We start from the raw sequence: 22,899 nt of genomic DNA, 5'->3' as shown, positions 1-22,899 counted from the left end.
TGTGTGTGTGTGTGAGAATATATGTGTGTGTGTGTGTGTAATTATAGTTTGAGAAAAAAATTGGGGGGGGGTTTGGGGAGGTTATTTATTATTGATAGATGCTTGAACTCACTTATTAGATTTGGAAGCCATGTTTCCTTTTGTTAATGTTTTCATTTTTGATATATCTGTGTACATTCAAGATTTTTGAGTTTTCATCTTCCTGAGATTTTTGGTAATTTTAGCCTTTACACTCCCATCACCCTTCTTATTCTCCCCTTTTGTTCAGTTTCTAACATCCTTTCCTTTGATGATGGTTTCCTTCTGGGCTAAATCTAAGAATTTTAGCCTCCTCCTATAATGAGCAATTACTTCACTATTCACTAGCATAGGTCTCTACCTCAAGTGACTTTGTGGGGCCAGGAAAAGAACTGGTCTCAATTGAATGCTGAGCTCTTTCCCTCAGATTTAGTGTTATACACAGTGTTCTGTTCTGGTGTTTTATTTTACTCCCTCTGTTCCTTAGTTCTCTGACCTAGCACTGGTAGTTCAGTGTTGCTGCACTGGTGCTATGAAGTTAATTTTTGTATTTTGAGTTTTCAATTCTCTGGAAGAAGAGTGTGATGTGACACTGAATTCTGTCCCTTTTCCTCTGTTTCTCTACTGACCTTCAGAAATCATTTGTAGCACAGAAGATTGCCACTATTTTTACAGTAGAATAAAGAAACCAAGTAATTACATACAATGATTTATTTAGCAGTGTATACTATTGCAGAAACAAACCAGAATCTTTAAAAGTTGTACTATCATTTACTTCATGATATGAATGAATGATAAAGCATTGATGAAGTGTTTATTATGTACAAAAGTACACACAAAACAAAGGAAAATTATTCAACAGAAAGTGAGGAGAACATGTAAACACAACACACTGTTTCTCATTTCAAAAGAGAAATGATACTTGTGAAAGTATAATTTATGGCCTGCACAGCAGAATTATTGGACAAAATTAAAAAAGTGGAACCAACAATGGCAATTCTCACCAAAGAGAAAAAGAGAGAACAATAGATCTAGAATGCAAATACACAGAAGTGAAGGAAAATCTAGAAGAAGAAAATAAACTTTACATACAAAACATACAAAATTTGAATATAGGATATATGGGAACAATGTAAGCATCATCGGTCTCCCACAAGAACATGATGGTATTCCAAAGACCAAAGTGCAAAAAATAATAGAGAATTGCCCAGAACTTCTGAATACAGAAAATGAAATACCAATTGAAAGAATTCATAGATTACCTCCAGGAAAAAAACAAAAAACACAATGTTACACACTACAAGATACATGATTAATTTTAACAATTCAATTCAGAAACAAGTTTTGTAAGCAATCAAGAAAATGACCTTCAAATATGAAGGGAAGAAAATTCAAATAACACTATAAAGTACTCTGCACTCACTAGAAAACTCAAGAGAGAATGGAACAATGAAATTCAGAATGTAGCCCACCTACCTAGAAAATCTAAGTTTAATCACAAATGAAGAAAGAGGAGCATTAAGTAATAAAAAAGACACTTCAAACATTCATAGAAAGGAGTAAAACATTCTCAACATAAAAAAAATGGAGATAGAAAGAAAAAAGAGTATTGCACTTAATTCATTCTTAAAATATTAATTTTAGGTAACATTGATGCTATTTGAGTGGTCTAGATTAGTGGCTATAAGAGAGTTGTTAAGAATCCCCTTTAAATAGGTCGCAGATTTTAGGAGTGAAAGAATTCTCTCATTCCCAAATTATTAGTTGCAAAATGAAAGTTTATTGTTAGATAGAAATCAGTTTACCAAGAGACTATAATGGCAGATCTATTGGAAAATGGAGTTTTGCACTGAGAATCAGTTCTCAGTGGACAGAAAATCTTAGCAGCAAAGGGAGCTACCAGGGTCAATCTGCAAAAGACTTTTTAGTTGATGGAGTGTCTTAGTGGGGGCTGAGATAGCCCGAGTAGGTCAGACCTAGTGGGGTTGGGTCAGCCCAAGTTGGCTCATCTGCAAGCTGGATTTCAGCTTGAGCTGAATTTGAATTGAATGAGTTTCTTTCTAGGTAACAGAATGAAACTGTCTTGTTTCCCTTAGCAGAGTCCCTCACTGAGGCAGAGCTGAAGGAGATTTTCTCCTTCAAAGAGTTTTACAGTTTCAGGGTCCCTTCTTCAACATCTCTTACCATTAAATTTGAGCCATGTTAATTGTCATCTAATTTATCCATCAGCCACATATTTTATAAGAGATTTAGACTCAGAACTGAAAATAATTTATAGGGTCAGGTAGCATTTACTTTATTAGTGGAATAACCTTCTGAAATATATATTTTCCTAAATTCAAAAAAACACTTCTCATAACAAATGCTTCTAAACTTGGTCCTTCTAGGCTCCATTCAAATTCTAGTCATGAGAGTACTTATTACTGAATACAATGTGTCAATGAGGTAGCAAGATATATTAAAACTAAATTTAAAGGCATAAAAGTTAGAAGAAAACATAAAGCATTGCACAGCAAAAAACAAATGATCTACATAACAGATCAAAGAGAAATATTTGATCATCACTGACCCAACTGATTGCCATGAAAAACAAGAACAACAAAGAATCTGGATATTTCAAAAAATTCTTAAAAGAAAACTTCCCAGATCAGAATCTTAGAATCAGAAGGCAAAATAGAAATAGAAAGAAATCCACAAATAAAAACTCCCAAGTACATCATATCTAAAATCCTGCTCTTCTAGGTCAGAGAAAAAATGCTGCAAGTAGCCAGAAAGAAAGAGCCATAGTCAGGATCACACACAATTTAGTAGTAATAATAATAACTAATAATTAATATAGTGTTTACTATGTGCCAGACACTGTACTAAGCACTTTACAATTATTTCATTTGATCCTCAAAACAACCTTGCAAGGTAGAAGCTATTATTATCCACATTTCACAGTTGAGAAAATTAAGATAAACAGGTATGAAGTGACTTAGCCAGGATCATACAGTTAGTACCTGAGGCTGGATTTGATTTTAAGTCCTTCTAATGCTAGGCCCAGCATTGCACCCACTGTGCCACCTTCCTCATCATTCAATAGTTATTTTTCTTCATTTCAGTCACTCTGGCTCTTCATGACCTTTTCTTGGCAAAGAAATGTCCCCAGCTCATTTTACAAATGAGGAAAACAAAGTTAAGTCACTTGCCCAGTCACACAACTAGTGCCTGGGATCAGATTTTTTGAACTCAGGAAGATGAGCTTACTTTAGGCTCAGGACTATCTATTTTGCCACCTACCTGTCTAATTATAGTGGTGGTCCCACTATAAAGAAGAGGAAAACGATACTCCTGAAGGCAAAGGATATGAGTTTAGAATCAAGAATAATTTACCCCAAAAAACTGAGTATAATGTTACAAAAATGAATTTTTAATGAAATAGAGAACTTCCAAGCATTGGGGGGGGGGGGAGAGGGGGGAGAGGTTTGTTTGTTTCTTTGTTTTGCAAAGCAATTGGAGTTAAGTGACTTGCCCATGGTCATACAGGTAATAACTGTGAAGTGTCTAAGACCAGATTTGAATTCAAGTTCTTCTGACTTCAGAGCCAGTACTCTATCCATTGCACTACCTAATTGCCCCCCAAACATTCATATTGAAAAGACCAGTGCTGTGGAAAAACTTTTAAGTACAAACAAAGGAATGAAGAGAAATATTAAAAGGAATGAACAATGATAAATGACTGAACAGAAAAGCTGCTTACATTACATGATACATTTGTCACTCTGATCCCTATTACCAAGGTTTATAAAGGGCGTCTAATTTGACAAAGCTGGGGAGTTGTTCTGTTATTTTTTTGATGATCTTAATAAAGGAAAAAAAAAGAAAAAGTGATGCACTGGAGAGATTGAGAAGAGGAATAATGAAGAAGGGAGAGGCAAATTGAGGAAAGTTGTTTCATACACTAAAGGAGAGGACAGGAAGAAATAGAGAGGAGAAATTAGAGGTACGTTTAATTAAGGAAGGGGTTAATCCTAAACAAAATAAATTCTAAAGATGTACAAAATACTTATAACTCTTTCTGAAGTGATAAATAATGAAATCTGAGAGAAAAATTTATTTTATATTATTGTTCTATAAGAAATGATGACTAGGCTGATTTCAAAAAGGCCAGGAAAGACTTAACATGAACTGATGCTATGTGAAATGAATAGACTCAAAAGAACATTGTACAGAGTAACAGCAAGATTATGTGATGACCAACTGTGATGGAGTGGGCTCTTTTCAATAGTGAGGTGATTCAAAGAAATTCCAATAGATTTGTGATGGAAAGAGCCATCCCCATCCAAAGAGAGAACTATGGAGACTGAATGTGGATCAAAGCATAATATTTTCATGTTTTATTGTTGTTGTTGTTTGGTTATTTTTTTTTCTTTTTCTGATCTGAATTTTCTTATGCAGTACAAAAAATATGGAAATATGTTTAGAAGAATGGCACATGTTTAACCTATATTGGATTGTTTGCTATTTAGAGGAGGGAGGGAGAACAATGGAACACAAAGTTTTACAAAGGCAAAAGTTGAAAACTATCTTCTCATGTATTTGGAAAAATAAAAAGCTATTATAATTTATTTTGATTGACAACCCATGTGTAATAGGTTTTGTTTTTCTTGTGTTTTCAATGACTGAGATGTTTTCAAAAGATTGGAGTGGGAAAGTAAGAAGGTATAATTTGACTGATTTATGAAACATTAATATAATACATATTACACACACATTATATATATATTGTAGGCATATCTGTATATCTACATTTGTATCTATATATATAAATGCTTTGTGTATAATATTCACAAAGAAAATTCATATTTATTTATATATACATGCATATACATTAAGAAAATGTTTCCTCTGTGTGTGTACATATATATGTATATACACATGTATTTGTATGCACACATACACACACACACACACACCCATACACACACAAATTTTGGAACTCTGATGAAACCAATGATGAACTACAATTTCCTAAGACTCATGATGAAATATGTTGCCCACATCTGACAGAGATGATAAATTTAAACTGCAGATGAAGACTTTTTTTTAAAGACATGGCCAATAACAATATTGTTTTATTTAACTATACGTGTTTGTAACTAGGATTTTGTCTTTCTTACTTTCCCAATATGGTAGGGAAGGAGAGAGTAGAAAGGAGAGAGAGGTGAATGATCTTTGCTTGGAAATACTATAAAATTCAGTTTAAAAAAAATTACTTTTTATTCTATGTTCAAGATGCTCAAGGATGATGTATATATGGGTCTTAAAAAGTGAATGCTTCCTACCTGCAATGGTTCCCAGCAACAACAATGCATAACATACACTTGAATCCATAATCTTTCTGTGCTGCATAGACAATTGTTCCGTAGTCTTCTGACTCCTGACCTTGGGAGAGTACACAGTAGATGGTTTCCTTTAATGATGTTTAATATATAACTTTGGCCGTAAACAACTGTAAAGACAAAGAGACAAGAAAGAAACAGAAGAGTAATTGAATGGAAAAGCATGGTAAATTGTCTCTGTTACTTATACCTGTGCAAAAATCCCTATTTGTATCACAGTATGGTGCAGTAGAAGAAACATTGTTCACCATTAGTATCTTGTTACTGTAATCAAGGAATTTCAGAGAAGGTGTGAGCCTACAACTCTGTCACTCTAATTCTGTTTGTGCTATAGAGAGACATATATACAGAATATTTATAGCAATGGTTTTTTGTGATAACAAAAACATTGGATATAAAGTTTATGACTATCAATTGGGGAATGAGGGAAAAAATGGCACATTAATGTAATGGAATATTATTGTGCTGTAAGAAATAACAAATGTTCTATAACAAACAACCAGCAGGATGATTTCAGAAAGGCTTGGAGAGATTTACATGAAGTGATGCTAAGTGAAGTGAGTAGAGCCAGGGGAACATCGTATATAGTAACAAGAAGATTATATGATGATCAACTCTGATAGACGTGGCTCTTTTCAACAATGAGGTAATTCAGGCCAATTCCAATACACTTGTGATAGAGAGAGCCATCTGCACCCAGAAAGAGGATTATGGGGACAGAATGTAAATTACAGCATACATTTTCATCTTTTTTGTTGTGGCTTGCTTTTTTTTATCATTTTTTCCTTTTTGATCTGATTTTTCTTGTGCAGCATGATAAATGTGGAAAATTGTTTAGAAGAATTTAACTTATTTTGAATTACTTGCTGTCTAGGTGAGAAGGTGGGGAAAGAAAGAGAGAAAAATTTGGAACTCAAGGTTTTGCAAGGGTGAACATTGAAAACTATCTTTGTATATATTTTGAAAATAAACAACTATTATTAAAATGTTTTAAAAATGAAATAACAAATGTGATAAAGACAGAGAAGCATGCAAAGACTTACATGAAGTAATGCAGAGTGAAATGGAGTCAAAAATAATATACACAATCCATATAAAATATAGATGTTGGGAAATATATAAGATTTTGCTGCTAAAAACATGTTACCTATAAAACTCAAGAGCCATACTTAAATTTGGAAACAAAATTTTCTAACCTGTTTAAAATCTTATAGATGAAGAGTGTAGTAGGTTATTAGAAACATAAAAAAAGCCTTCAAGTTAGTCTGTAAAAATAACGGGTTACTGTTAAGAAGGACAGTTATCAGCCAGAATTCAATAAAATCTTTTGCATAATTGGTGGATGGGATTTTTTAAAAATTACTATAATAATCTAGTAAGTACAGCTAATTATGTGTTTCTTCTATTTGGAGCTACCTATATTTTTGAGTTTCTTTTCACTTCCACTTGCCAAACCAAGAATCAAAATAAAATGAACTTAGAATCATATATTTAATATAATTTATAATTATGTAAATATATGTATTGGAAGTTCATATGCAAAGTTTTATCCCTTTTCAAAAAAAAAAAATAAAGAAAGTCTAGAGACCATTTTTCCAGACCTAGAATAGTTTGAGTAAAGGAAACAAAGTTGGAAAAGTTGAGACATGTCTCACACAATATGTTATTTATTTTATGAGACTATATGTGATGGTAGTCTCTTGGATATAAATATGTATCCACTCTTGACAAGACATAAAAAAATAACATTTAGCTTTGAAGATATCACAATTCAATCTCTAAGCAGACCATTTTCATAGGAAGATCTGTTCTCTTCATTACCACAGATTGCATCTCTACCAAACCATTCTTTTCTTAATATGTATTGTTTCTTACAGCTCAATAATATTCACATACTATAATCCATTTAGTCATTCTCCAGTAGATAGGCTATCTATTTTGTTCCCAATTCTTTGCTACTACAAAAAGTGCTGACTTAATCTTGATTCCAATCTCAGCACTCAATTCACTGTGCCACTTACCTGCCAAAGGCAGACTAAGTCCATTAGGCAATTATCTGAAGATCATTTAAGAAGGCTAATCATTCATTATTTCAAAAACTGCCATGAAACATAAGGACAGGGAGTGGAGATGGCCTTTTTGTCCCCCATCTTAGTAACAGAGGTGTTTACATAATACAATCCAGTTGTTAGAGTCATCTAAACCAGGGGATCATGTACCAAAACTATAAATAACAGAATCTTGAGGTTGGGAAAGTACCATTGGAATCATCTGGGTGAATAAATGCCTACACCATAATCCCTTCACAACATGTTCCCCAAGTCTATCAACTATAGTTTATGAAGACAAAGGATCATCCAACTTCTGTTTGGAGATTCCTAGGGAAAAGTGATCCACTGCCTACAGAGATAATTCATTTGATTTTTGCATAATTCTGATCACTAGGAAGTCTGGTTTGACATCAAGTTAAAATTTGCCAATTGCTGACTTTTAGTCACTTCTCTTAGTCTGCCCTGTTTTGCCAAGCATGTTCCATATGACAGCCCCTAAGATACCAGAAGATCGCTATCACTGCCCTGCTCCCAACTTCTCAGGGCCAAACATTTCCAGTTAGTTCCTTCAACCAATTCTTTTACAGAAGTCTTACGTCTCCTCATCATTCTGACTACCTAGTCTAGGATTCATTTCAGATTTTCAATGTCCTTTCTAAAATATGGAACTCACAAATGAATGCAATAACAGCCTGGGTGTGGTTTGACTGCAACCAAAATACATTGTGTTCTGGACACATTGCCACTCTTAATGCTGCTGGGATCACATTAACTTTCTTAGTTTTTATGTCGACATTATATTAAGTTTACAATCCACTAAAATTCCCAGACTTTTTTCAGACAAACTATTGGCTAATCACATCTCCCTCATTCTGTACTTAAGTTGATTTTTTTTAATATAAAGTAGGTCTTCATATTTATGTATATTAAATTTCATCTTTTTACTTTTAGTTTATTATTTTACCCTATTGAGGTTTCTTTGAATCTTGACTCTGTCAACCTCTCCCACTTTTGAGTAGAGAACAAATCTGATTAATATACTTGACAAACCATATGAAAAGATACTCCAAGTCATTTGTTAATCAGAGAAATGCAAATTAAGACAACTCTACACACTGTCAGATACCACTACACACCTGTCAGATTGGCTAAGATGACAGGAAAAAATAATGATGATTGTTGGAGGAGATGCGGGAAAACTAGGACATTGATGCATTGTTGGTGGAGTTGTGAATGAATCCAACCATTCTGGAGAGTAGTTTGGAACTATGCTCAAAAAGTTATCAAACTGTGCATACCCTTTGATCCAACAGTGTTACTACTGGGTTTATATACCAAAAAGATACTAAAGAAGGGAAAGGGACCTGTATGTGCATGAATGTTTATGGCAGCCCTTTGATGGCATGCCCATCAGTTGGAGAATGGCTGAATAAATTGTGGTATATGAATATTATGGAATATTATTATTCTGTAAGAAATGACCAACAGGATGATTTCAGAAAGGCCTGGAGAGACTTATACAAACTGATACTGAGTGAAATGGGCAGGACCAAGAGATCATTATATACTTCAACAATACTATATGATGACCAGTTCTGATGGACCTGGCCACCCTCAGCAACGAGATCAACCAAATCATTTCCAATGGAGCAGTAATGAACTGAACCAGATACGCCCAGAGAAAGAACTCTGGGTGATGACTAAAAACCATTACATTGAATTCCCAATCCCTATATTTATGCCCACCTGCATTTTTGATTTCCTTTACAAGCTAATTGTACAATATTTCAGAGTCTGATTCTTTTTGTACAGCAAAATAACGGTTTGGTCATGTATACTTATTGTGTATCTAATTTATATTTTAATATATTTAACATCTACTGGTCACCCTGCCATCTGGGGAAGGGGGTGGGGAGTAAGAGGTGAAAAATTGGAACAAGAGGTTTGGCAATTGTTAATGCTATAAAGTTACCCATGCATATAACCTATATATATATATATATATATATATATATATATATATATATATATATTTGACAAACATGCTTATCATCCAAGTCATTCATAATAGCAATCATAGCAAAGAGGCAAGCACAGGTCCTTAAGACATACCACTAAAAGACTTATTTCAAGTTGACAGTTACCTGTCAATGTGATTTAGGGCTACATTAAGAAGAGCCTGCATGGCTTCCAGATACAGGAACATGAGAGTCCCACTACATTCTTCCTTCATCAGACTTCATCTGGAGCACTCTGTTCAGTCTGGATACCACAATTTAAGAAAAATATTGATAAGCTGGGATGTGCCAAGAGGAACATAACCAGAATGGTGAAAGGCTTTGATTCCATGATATTCGAGCATAGGTTGAAGGTCCTGGGCATATTTAGTACATGACAGCTGTCATTGCAAGAAGAGATTAGACAGGTTCTGTTTAATATGTGTCTAATGATAGGTAGCCACTTCTAGGGTGAGGGGAAGAGTGAAGGAAATAATGTACATGATAACTTTATTATATATTTTTAAAAGTAGCAAGTTGTACACAATAGAATTACATTTTCATGTGCAATCATGTTTTTTATTATATGTTATGGAAATATTTTATTCCATAAATTAAAAATAAAAATATTTAAATATATATATCATAAGAGAAAATCCCTTTTGTGTCTGGGTTGGATTAGATGAACACTAAGGCTTCTTTCAACTCTCAACTTCTGTGATTCTATCATAATAAGGATCAAATATAACAGAAAAGATAGTTTTGTAATCCTAGGCCAAATAAAAAAGTGCTACTTGAAGACCTGGGGTTGGAGGGAGTTATCAAGCTGAATTTGGTCCGGACATTGGCAGTAAAGTAAAGTGGGAATAGAATAATCATTTCCTGATCTTCATACCAGGAAGGGTATTTTACCAACTGCTTATTATTTCACTATAGGTTTTATCAACATTTCTTGGTTCTTAGAAAAGTAACCAAAGTCAGTGGATAATCTTTGGATAAGGTTAGCAAAAAGATGGATGGGCACAGTCATTAATTATATCCTCTGGTTGGTTTTTATATTGTGATGCTTATTTTCCTTACTTTTTTTTCATGTGCTCATGTATTCCTTTTTGAATACCTGTTTTACAAGAGAAATGTTTATTTATTTATTTTATGTTATCTATGATCCCTTCCTTCCCAAAGAAAGAAGATTGCAAGATTCAAGATGGAATATAGCTTCCTCAACTTGATTGACAATTCAAGCCAATTTTGTCTCAGGAACCTGAGCAGTACAATATTCATTTATGTGAACTCTTAATATAATTAGAAAAAAGTTAATAATAAGAGAAGGAAGAAAAGCCAACACTATGATGAAAATAAAATCTAGAACAAAAGATATATCATATAGTAATTTCAAAAGCCATTTCCTATACCACCCCCCACATTGATAGTCAGATTCAGCAGTCCTCTATTCACTTGGTTCAGAGTAGTGTCGAAATAACTAATCTACAAAACTTACAAAACTGGTATGGCATAAAGAACTGTGGTCACTAAAGTGTGAAATAACTTTTGGCAAGACTCCTTTTACAAATTTAATAGCAAAAACAAAAACAAAACATATTTAGGTAGCATTTCAAGGAATAGAAAGCATTTTCTGTCCCTCATTTGGCTTCCTCAGAAGAGGATGGAGTGATAAAAAATAGTCTCCACCTCCAGAAAGAGAACTGATAAATTCTGAGGACAGATTGAAGCATACTTTTCAAACTTTATTTAGTTTTCTTGTTTGCGTGTATGTGTTTGTGTTTTCTTCTACAACATGGCTAATATGAAAATATGTTTTACATGAAAAGTATATCAAATTGAGAAGCATTTAACTAAACAAAATATATGTGTATATATATATATATATATATATACACCTGTATGTATGTATGTGTGTACATATGAATATACAAAGAAAAGGATGGAGGACAAGACAAAAACCACTGAGAGCTCATGCTATCCTGATTCCTAGAACACCCTCTGTCTCAAATTTCACTCCAATTCCTCCTGTTGAATTTTTTTTTTTTTTTTTTTTTGCTGAGGTAACTGGGATTGCCCAAGGTCACACAGCTAGGAAGTGTTAAATGTCTCAGACCAGATTTGAACTCAGGTCCTCCTGACTTGAGGGCTAATGCTCTATCCACTGTGCCCTGTTCAGCTGAGTTCTTATATATTGCTGCAAGAACCAGTTTAAATGCCACCCCCTCAATTAAGTCTTATCGATCCTTCCATTCACAAATGATCATCCCTTCTTAGGAACATAATAACATTGTTTGCTTACCTTTTATGAAATTCTCAAATTCTATTTTTAAAATAACTTATTTCTCTGTCCTATACCCCAATTCTTTTAATCAGTAAAATCAAAAGATTGTATTGGAAGGTCCCTTCCAATTCTAAATCAAGGTACTAAATAACTGAAAAGAATGTTGATTTCATCAATGTTTATATTTCCTCTTAAAGATGTGGGTCCCTACCTATCCATGCTACACATTTTTAGATAGCTCTTTTCTGTGCTTTCTTATAAATAAGAAAGCTAAGTGACTCAGTGCACTGGACCTGGGATTAGGAAGATGAGTTCAAATCCTACTTCAGACACTTAATTGTATGACTTTGGACAAGACAGTTAACCTCTGTTCACTTTAATTTCCTCAACTGTAAAATGGGGACAGTGCCTACTTCATAGAGTTATTGTGAGGATCAAACAAGTTAATGTTCAGTCATTTCCTCTATGTTCAACTCTTTATGACCCAGTTTGGAAGTTTTCTTGGAAAAGATACTGAAAAGGCAAACAGGGTTAAGTGACTTGTCCAGGATCATGCAGAAATAAGTGTCTGAGGCCATATCTGAACCCAGAAAGATGAGTCTTTCTGACTCCAGGTCCAGAACTTCATTGTCTGCACCACTTAGCTGTCCATTCAATTGCTAATATTATTATTATTCCCTTTTTTATAATGACAGGTTAACAGATTTGTACAAAGTCAAAATAATTAGTAATGGAAGAGGATCTGAAAAAAAAAAGGATAAACCATTTTGTCAAGTCTAAAGGAAAAACAACAAATGTATACAACAACTACAATAAACAAAAAGATCACAAAAAGGAAGTCTGAACTCTTAAGTAGCTGAAAAATCAACAATGGTTTTAGTAAATATATAATTAAACATGCCTTTCTCCTCTAAGAAGGGGTAGAGAATAGCAAGGGAGAAAGAATCAACTAAGACTGAGTGTTGTATACTTTATCAGATACTCAGTTGGGTTTTTCCCCTAAACTTTATTTTTAACAAGGGAGAATTTGATTGGGACAAAAGGAAGAAGATATTATTTCTAGAAATGACTGATGGAAAATCAGAAGACATAAATAAAACTTTAAAGAAAAACTTAATTGAAACAGTAAATAAAAATGAAAACAAAAAAAAGCATATAAAGTACTGAAATGTAAGCTGATTTATTTAAAAAAAAAAAAAGCTATCATTTTAAGACAGAGATGAACAATTTGGGTTTTTGACCCTAAATTTAAAACTGCACAAGGACTAAAAAAGTTATCATTAGGATTAGATTTTGCAACTTTTGTTCATATGACCCAAGTCAGTAATCTCATTTTATTTCTGGGTTTTCAATGGGTCCCATTTCATATGGACAGAATTTCCATTCTATTCTGAAAGTCAATTATTTTTCAGAGCCAGTTGACAGCTTTCATCTCAGTTGGGGATAAAAGTATGAAACGAAATCTCTTCTTTGGCAGCCAGAATCTCATGTTTTTTCCTTGCTGCTTCCTAACCATGTTGGGTTTTGGGAGGTTCTAGCCAGAATTATCCAGCTGAGTCCCAGGCAAATAACTACTTCTTGGGAAAAATATATGACTCACATTTCTCTCTGTCTTTGTCTCTTTTTCTACATTTCTACTCAATTTTTTTCTTCTTTGATAGTCATTGCCATTCAGTGTCACTAGCAAACAGAGGTCATAAGAACAGAAAATAGACTAAGATTACTCCAGGGCACTTGGTCCAAAGCCACAACAAGCAAATGCCGGTTGTGCAGATTTTGTTTTTCTAGTTGTTGGTTTAGGAATGCACAGTGACAGGGACCTCAGAAAGGGTGAAAATCAAATGCTTGACAATATCATTGTTGCCTGGCCTGAAAAAAACAGTGCAAGGCTTTGTATTTAAGGAAAAAAACAACTGAATACTGCATATCTGTATATGGGCTATATATGGGCTATCTCCTTGCTGAATTCTGATTATAGATCTTTGTTAGAATGTGCATTCTCTTGGCACATGTCCAACCCAAGGACTGCACACTTTGAAGTCAGAAATATGGGTTGGGCCTTCTTTTCAGGAATTAGTATCTTTCATAAGGGCAGAAAGGAGTCAAAAAGAAAAACAAAAAGGATAGAGAGGGTTCTTAGACTACTGCCCAAGTCTAGAATCCTTTTATCTTCCCTCCAACTATACTTTTTAAAAACCTATCCTTCAGGATTTGACTTAACAGAACCAAGAGACAAAGCATAAAGTGACAATAATGCAAAAGAAAACAACTCAGAACTCTGATCAATGGAATGATCAATCACAGGGCCAAAAGACTAATAACAAAGTATGTTACCTACCCTTTGGTCAAAAAGTAATGGACTAAACTAGAGTTATAGATAAGACATACATTTTAATTGATGGTCAATATGGTAGATTGTTTTATTCAATTGTACTTTGTTACAAGAGAGTGTTTCTACCGAGGAAGTTGTAGGGGAAATGGATGGACTGTGATCCTGATAACAAAAAAATAAGGAAGAGAAAAAAAAAAGAAAAAAAGAAGAAGAAAAGTATCAATGAAACACTACAAAATACACAGAAGAAAATAGAAGGAAATCCAAATGGGGAAACAAACAGAAAAATATTGTTATCATGTTAAATTTAACATTTATTTTTAAAACTATAAATAATATTGCATAATCTCACATGCAATCCTTTTCTTTCCCATTCTTTGTACATACTGTTGATGTTTGTCTTAACATTAACTTGGCTCTACCTAAACTAATCTATTTATTTAGCGCTATACCAATCAGAGTCCCAAAAAACTATTTTAATGACCTAGAAAAAATAACAACAAAGTTCATATGGAAAAACAAAAGGTCAAGAATTAAGGGAATTAATGAAAAAAAAATCAAATGAAGGTGGCTTAGCTGTACCAGATCTAAAATTATATTATAGAGCAGCAGTTACCAAAACTATTTGGTATTGGCTAAGGAATAGATTAGTTGATCAGTGGGATAGGTTAGGTTCAAGGGATAAAACAGTCAACAAATATAGCAACCTAGTCTTTGACAAACCCAAAGATCCCAGCTTTTGGGATAAGAACTTACTGTTTGATAAAAATTGCTGGGAAAATTGGAAACTAATATGGCAGAAACTGGGCATTGATCCATACTTAACGCCGTACACCAAGATAAGGTCAAAATGGGTTCATGACCTAGGCATAAAGAATGAAATTATTAATAAATTAGAGGAACACAGGATAGTTTACCTCTCAGACCTATGGAAGGGGAAGGTCTTTATGACCAAAGAAGAACTAGAGATCATTACTGATCACAAAATAGAAAATTTCAATTATACCAAACTGAAAAGTTTTTGTACAAACAAAACTAATGCAGACAAGATTAGAAGGGAAGCAATAAACTGGGAAAATATTTTTACAGTCAAAGGTTCTGATAAAGGCCTCATTTCCAAAATATATAGAGAATTAACTCTAATTTATAAAAAAATCAAGCCATTCTCCAATTGAAAAATGGTCAAAGGATATGAACAGACAATTCTCAGATGAAAAAATTGAAACTATTTCTAGTCATATGAAAAGATGCTCCAAGTCATTATTAATCAGAGAAATGCAAATTAAGACAACTCTAAGATACCACTACACACCTGTCAGATTGGCTAAGATGACAGGAAAAAATAATGATGATTGTTGGAGGGGATGCGGGAAAACTGGGACATTGATGCATTGTTGGTGGAGTTGTGAACGAATCCAACCATTTTGAAGAGTAGTTTGGAACTATGCTCAAAAAGTTATCAAACTGTGCATACCCTTTGATCCAGCAGTGTTACTACTGGGATTATATCCCAAAGAGATTATAAAGAAGGGAAAGGGACCTGTATGTGCACGAATGTTTGTGGCAGCCCTTTTTGTAGTGGCTAAAAACTGGAAACTGAATGGATGTCCATCAGTTGGAGAATGGCTGAATAAATTGTGGTATATGAATATTATGGAATATTACTGTTCTGTAAGAAATGACCAACAGGATGATTTCAGAAAGGCCTGGAGAAACTTACATGAACTGATGCTGAGTGAAATGAGCAGGACCAGGAGATCATTATATACTTCAACAACAATACTATATGATGACCAGGTCTGATGGACCAGCAACGAGATCAACCAAATCATTTCCAATGGAGCAGTAATGAACTGAACCAGCTATGCCCAGAAAAAGAACTCTGGGAGATGACTAAAAACCATTACATTGAATTCCCAATCCCTATATTTATGCACACATGCATTTTTGATTTCCTTCACAATCTAATTGTACAATATTTCAGAGTCTGATTCTTTTTGTACAGCAAAATAACGTTTTGGTCATGTATACTTATTGTGTATCTAATTTATATTTTAATATATTTAATATCTACTGATCATCCTGCCATCTAGGGGAGGGGGTGGGGAGGTAAGAGGTAAAAAATTGGAACAAGAGGTTTGGCAATTGTTAATGCTGTAAAGTTACCCATGCATATATCCTGTAAATAAAAGGCTATTAAATTAAAAAAAAAAAACATTAACTTGGCTCTTTTCAACAATTTTTTCAATAATGAAAAACAAAAATTGTTTTTCAACAATTTCCAATAGACTTGTGATGGAAAGAACCATAAGCATCCAGAGAGAGAACTACAGAGACTGAATGTGAATCAAAGCATAGTATTTTCACCTTTTTTTTTTTTTTTTTTTTTTTTTTTGGTGATGGTGGTGTTTATTTGCTAAATTGTTTTTTTTCTTTCTTGTGTTTTTTCCCCCCTTTTGATTTGATTTTTCTTGTACAGCTTAATGAATACGGAAATATGTTTAGAAGAATTACACATGTTTAACCTATAGTAGATTGCTTGTTGTCTAGCAAGAACAGGATGAAGGAGGGAGAAAAAACTGGAACACAGTTTTGCAAAGGTGAATGCTGAAAACTATCTTTGCATGTGTTTGGAAAAATAAAAAAAAACTATTATTAAAAATTTTTAAACTTAACCTTAAATGCCACCTCCTCTATGAAATCTTCCCTAATCTTTTCATTTATAAGTGATCTTTCTCCCTTAATACTGTTTGTGCCTCTCCATAAGACTAATCCTATTTCATATTACTTATTTCTGTTTTCAACCAGACCAAAATTAGTCTCTAACCTGTGGGTGGCCATAACTAAAGTAGAACAGGACAGAGACAGGAAAATCAGGACACAAACATTAGTTTAATTTATTTCGGAGTGAGGAAAATGATATTTACAAATGAAAGTTCCCCCTCCTAAGAAGGAGGGCTTGACATGATGAACCAAAGGTAAGTCTATACCACAAATGGGTTAGATTTTGACAAAATCATTTTTAGGTTTTAAGTTACTGTTCCTATGGGCCCTGTGGGAGCAGTATTAACTCAAGTTTTGGGGGTCATGCCCACAGTGTGGGGTACAGAATCAGAATTCTGTGATGAGAACAGGAGTGTAATAAAAAAGAGGCAAGTATATACCAAGAGATATTGCTCAGGGGGTTGTATTGGGGGTGTCATTGCTAACCATTGTTTGAAAAGGACTGGGGGTTGGGGGACCAAGAATGTTCAAGTGAGAAAATACCAATACATGCTTGAATCAGGACCTTAGTGGTTAGATACATGACAAAAGGGGAGGGGGGAGGGGGGAGGGGAAACTTGGACAGAAGATTCAACCCTTGTCCGGATACTTGGAAGAGCTGTCTCATCGGGATGTTAGCTGCTTCTGGGTCTGTCCACTCAGAAGCAGGGACTTTCTTCAGATCATCTAGTTTCCCAGTCACACAGGGATAGGTTTAAACAATATATAAAGTCTTTTCTCACAATTCTCATAATTACACTATTACATTAAGTCAGATACAGATCAAATTACTAAAAGGACTCACCAAAGTAACCAAGAAAACTTAAGCATTAATATGAAGTCCCATTGAATAGAGTCATGAGCTAACGGAACACTCTTTTAGCCTGTGGTGGGACAGAAACAGGTAAAAGGCTCCTGGTTTGCAGAAGCTGGAGTTAAGCAGGCAGAAACCATTGGTTAAGGAAACAGAAAAAAATAGGAAGGATAGTCCCAGATGTTTCCTATAATTATCTGGTCCTTACCTATCTTTTCTTGAACAATATGCTTTATTTTCAGGAAAACTCTAAAAGGGACTTTGTTTCTCTGGTTCCACATTTAGAAATTTTGACCTAATCTAATCCAATCACTTAAATATGGTTCTCCAATTTGAAACTTTAGAGCATTTCAGTTAATATATCATGTTATCTCTATCCTTACCTAAATCCTGTACCTGACACAATGGTTTATAGAATTTATTTGTAGATTAGTATGATTCTAGTGCTTTTTCTGAGGAAGCTCATTTATGGTCTTTTCTTCTTCCTTTTAAAATTATCAGATAGATACTAAAAAATAGGAAAATAATTTCACATTCTTTACCATTAGCAACACAATTTATGTAAGAAATTCAACTAATCCTTAATTAACAAAACCTTAGAACATATTACCAATACATACTGAAAGCTTGAATTTCTATGATTGATAAATTTAGAAACTAATTATATTCATCTATATATAGTTCTCAGAGAAAACAGTCTAATTTTGTTGCTTTTCTCATATTATTCTCACATTCCAGTCTAATAGTTTCCAGCTTTTTAGAATGATAAGGAAAAACTTCCCAGACAATATTGATTCTTGGAAAGTTTCATATCTCAGCTTCCTAGAGAAAGAATATGGGAATGCTTGGCAGGATCAAGCTTATGATAGACTCTCTAGCAACTCCAATTTCTAGAGTTCTGAAACAAGACCTTTTAATGAGAGGATAAGTTCCTGGGCAGCTCCAGGAAACTATTATATGATCTTATGAAATACTATGCATGATTTTTAACAAATAAATGTTAAATTTAACACAATAGTAATAATATTTCCCTGCTTGTCTGTATCCTCATCTGAACTTTCATTTGCTTTTTTCTGTGTATTTTGTCATGTTTGTCTTCTCTTGGAGAGAAGAGGCTCTTGTCCATAACCTTGCAATCAGATGAGCAACAAAATAATAGACAAATATGTGAAAATGAAAGAGGAGGACTCTGCTCTCTGCCATTATCAAGAATTAATTAGACAGTATAAGTTTGATGAGGAAAAAAGTTTCTTAGCAGCCCCAAGTTGGTTTTCCTTTCTGGGAGGACTTTAAGCCCTTACTATAGATAGTGCCATAAGATTATGGGAATGTATATTTCCCTGGTATGAAAGTGGGAGTAAATGGAATGCAAAGGGTTGTGGAGGTCAAAGAGGTGCCTCCTTAGCAACCTCCAGTTTGTTCTCTTTCAGAGGGAAACCACAGGAAGGCGATGTCTAGGAATCCCCCCTCCTCTGTCTAGGCACTGGGCCCAAATACTCTCTGTAGATTCCTAAGTCCCATGCTCCTTCCAAGTCTTACTCCAATGCTACTTTTCCAATGTTTACTCCAATTGCAAAGTGAAGGTTTTCAAAAATTATGTCAGTGGAATGTAGGTTCTGGCAGTTTGTAACTTTCTGAAAAAAAGTCTTTTAGTCAAATTCTGGCAACAGCCTATGGATGCTTTCTAAAGACCAGACTAACTATATCAAGAAACTTGTAATCAGTAGATTGTCCATTCAATGACAAATTTTTTTTTTTGACCATTGCATCCGTGAAAAAGAATAAGGAGAAAGAGAAGGAGGAGGAGAAAAAGAAGGAAGAAAAGGAGAAGAAGGAGAGGAGGAGAAGGAAGAAAAAGGAGGAGAAGATTTTCTTTAAGATTTTCCTGTTTTCAGGAAGGTAAATTTTTTTTTCGGTGGGGGAGAGTTAAAGAGTGCTTTTATATCCAAACAAAATATAGCATATCAAAATTGTAATTATATTTATGTGTATATAAGTTAACAAACAATATAAATTAACATAATTTTTTTAAAATAATGGAAAAAATTAAAATATTTATCTAAAATAAAAGTAGAACATAGGGAGACATAGCTTAACTGTATTTCATGTGCAAAAAAGGTAAGGATCTTAGTTGCCTTCAAGTTCAATGACTCAATGGTGACTGATAAAAAAACCTAATTTTAGCCTTCAATAATAGAAATATATTATTCAAACAAAGGACATGATATTGCCCTTGAACTTCACAATGGTAGAAAATCAGGAGTATTGTACTAAGTTGTATAAGCCACATTTTAAGATAAATACAGGAACACTCATGAAATGGAAGATCTGTAAAACATGTCATATCAATAGTTGAAGGAATTAGAGGTGCTTTTCCTGGAAAAGAAGAAACTTGGAATAGGGAGATAGAGTTATCTTGAAATGCTTAAAAGAAGTGAGGTGAAAAAAAGAATAAATTTTTCTAAATAGCTCCAAAGTGGAAAAATAAGCAACAGTCGACTGAAGTGTCATATCCCCTCTTGGTTACTCTTTGGAAGGAGTCAACTATACCATGCCTCAAAGGATACCTTGTAAGCCAAAACTATAGTCAGCTAGTAGACACAATTAACTCAAAGCTATGACATTTACTAAAAATGATATAGTAAAATAGCATTTATTAACCACCTGCTGTGTCCCAGGTACTGCGATAAATTATGGATAGTAAGAATAGTAACTATAAAATATCATCCTTCCTCATTAACCTGAGGTACAACCTCCCTCAAATAAACCTAAAGGCTGTGGAAAGAAAATATGGGGCAACTCATACTGCCCATACTGCAGGGCCTGAAAGTTCTTTCTCTTTGCATGGAGTCCTCCTATAGTCCCTCTATTGATTAAAAGTACGAGTTCTCCCCTGAAATTTTTGTCTCTTGTTAAGTGACTGCCATTGTTTCTGGAGACACAGACTGCATACAACTAGAGAATGTCTGCTCTATAGATGGCTTCTCCCTAAATTCTCCCAAAATGACAAGCTCTCAAATTGTAGATGGAGTACCTCCTACTGGCTCTGCTGGCTAGCTGCCATAGTCAACATGGGAAAAGAAAAGATAAACCTTGACCCACTTGCCACTTCCTAAAAACACAAAGCTGTTTCCAGCATGGACTGATTCAAATCTGTTCTCAAACTGTTTGTTTGTCTTTTAGGGTCACCTGAGGACGTGGCTAATAGTTTGCCCAACCAATGACCAGGCTCCCTTTTCAATCAGAGAATTTTTTTCATGCTTCAGTAAAGGGACCACCACTGAGTAGCTACATATTTCCAGTTAATAACCTTGTTCAATCTGTCTTTTTTCTTTCTGTGATTACATTCAGTGCCTTCCAGGATGGGAAGCTGGACCAACTCCCTAACAAAAGAGTAGATTTTTATTCAATAAAAAGGAACTTAATAGCATTTATGTACTATATTTTAAGAGAATGAGCTCATCATCATTACATCTGTTCAAGGAAAAGCTAGATAACAAACTGTGTCAGAGATACTGGAAAAGAGATTCCTTTGCTCCAGAGAAGCTAGAGGATGTCCAATGTGGCTTCAACTCTCTTTCTTTAATTGGCACTATTCATTTAAAAAAAAATTTCTGATAAACTAAAATAAAAAATGTAAATTTTTAAAATGCTGTGACCATAAAAGCTTTTTTTTTAATCTACTATGTATAAATTTAATTTGATATGAAAACAAGGAAAAAATTGTGGGAAGAAGGTCAAGAAAAATAAAAAATATTAAAGAGGCCTTTATCATCTCATTTCATTTTGTCTAAGCAGCTTATGTATCAAGTAAAATATCTTTGGCTGACATACCAAAGATAATCTGAAAGAGGAATCTATGGTAATAACGATCATTAACATTTTGGTGCTTTAAGACCATTCAATGAAGGGACAAAAATAGCAGAATTACAGATGAATGTGTTTGTGAAATGGATATTCACCAGCAGAGTTTTTAGGAATAACAATCCCTAACTTGAATATTTTAGTTTACCAAAGAGAAAATTATTTAAATTATATGAAATATGAATGAAAAATTATCTAAAATATATGAATGAATGAAATCAATGAACGGGGTGATTGTTCTTTTGAAAATTTAAGCAAACATAATTACTGTTCAGTTTTACAACCACTGAAATACAAATCTTGCAAATGAACTGTATAACAGAACCTTTGAAAATATAATGAAATGCTAATTTGCATATTAGTATGAAGTATAAACTGAAGGCAAACATCAAGATATCATTAATATAATATTTACTTCTAATCATAACTGATATTATTCAATAAAAACAATATCATTGTGCCTCACTAAAAAACAAAAAACAAAAAAACACTCAAGGTTCCCAAATCCAAACTTATAAACATTCAAACAGGAATTTTCCTTTCCATTAACCAAGGGAAAACACATGTTAAACGACTCAGATCCTAATATTGGAAGAGGGAATGTAAAATGTGATGCTTTTAAAAAAAAATCAACAGATTCTGACCTTTTTTCTTTGGGCTTTCAGTATAGTAGAAAGAGGATCTTACAAATTTCCTCAAGTAATCAGAAGCTTTACAAATATCTGGTCCATGAGGCTGTTTAAAGGCTGAGGCCATGGCTGAAAATACCTATAACAGCACTCTGGCACATTTTAAGTGCTCAAAATAACATATTTTTACTAAATTAGCAGGCAAGATTTGTCCAATCCTGTGTTCTCCAGGCCCCAGACTGGTTGGCCAGACCTGTAGCCACTGCTTGGGAGCTAGTATAGATTAATATCTTCTCTGCCCCATCTCTCAAAGTTTTCTCATATACCAGCTTAGTTATCTGGAAGGATTTGCCAAGACCTGGACTCATTAGCTTGTTACCATATTAGTTTTTACTGAAGTTCAGTTGTGTATGTCCACTCTGGTAATAAATGGACCCATCAGACAACCAGTAAAAAATGGCATTCCTCAGCAGCCAGCTGGGTCCTCATAGGTTAGAGGCAAGATTATAGAGTTTATACTGGAGGCCTCATTCCCTGGCCTAGTTACTACCCATTTGTGAAGAGCACTAATACTAGAAGGACCTAAGTGAGCATGACTTCTAATATATTTTCATTTATCAATAGAAACATCATATGCTTTACTTATCTTGCTAAAAGAGACCATTTTGCATTACCCGAGTTATAATAGATAACTCTGGACAAAAGGTCATTGTATGACGCTCTGTCACCTAAATCAGTAGTAACTAGGACCCAACAAGTAAGA

The 22,899-nt window shown here is 34.0% G+C and overlaps 1 protein-coding gene across 2 annotated transcripts in view; it reads right to left on the bottom strand.

Moving 5' to 3' along the window:
• Positions 1-22,899, bottom strand: part of KIAA0319 (KIAA0319 ortholog) — a 126,994-nt gene that overhangs the window by 87,898 nt on the left and 16,197 nt on the right. Inside the window, exons 2-3 of one of the 2 annotated variants that reach the window (XM_031946777.1) lie at positions 9,598-9,715; positions 5,346-5,512 (exon numbers count right to left, since the gene is read on the bottom strand). In XM_031946777.1, the coding sequence (XP_031802637.1) occupies positions 5,346-5,412 (67 nt within the window). In that variant the 5' untranslated portion in view covers positions 5,413-5,512; positions 9,598-9,715. The remainder of the gene's footprint in view (positions 1-5,345; positions 5,513-9,597; positions 9,716-22,899) is intronic. The other variant, XM_031946778.1, reaches the window with a different exon arrangement.

Source organism: Sarcophilus harrisii, chromosome 1, assembly GCF_902635505.1.
Source record: "Sarcophilus harrisii chromosome 1, mSarHar1.11, whole genome shotgun sequence".
Taxonomy (NCBI): domain Eukaryota; kingdom Metazoa; phylum Chordata; class Mammalia; order Dasyuromorphia; family Dasyuridae; genus Sarcophilus; species Sarcophilus harrisii.
The sequence above is the reverse complement of the archived record's forward strand: the minus strand, read 5'-3'. Positions and strand labels throughout refer to the sequence as shown.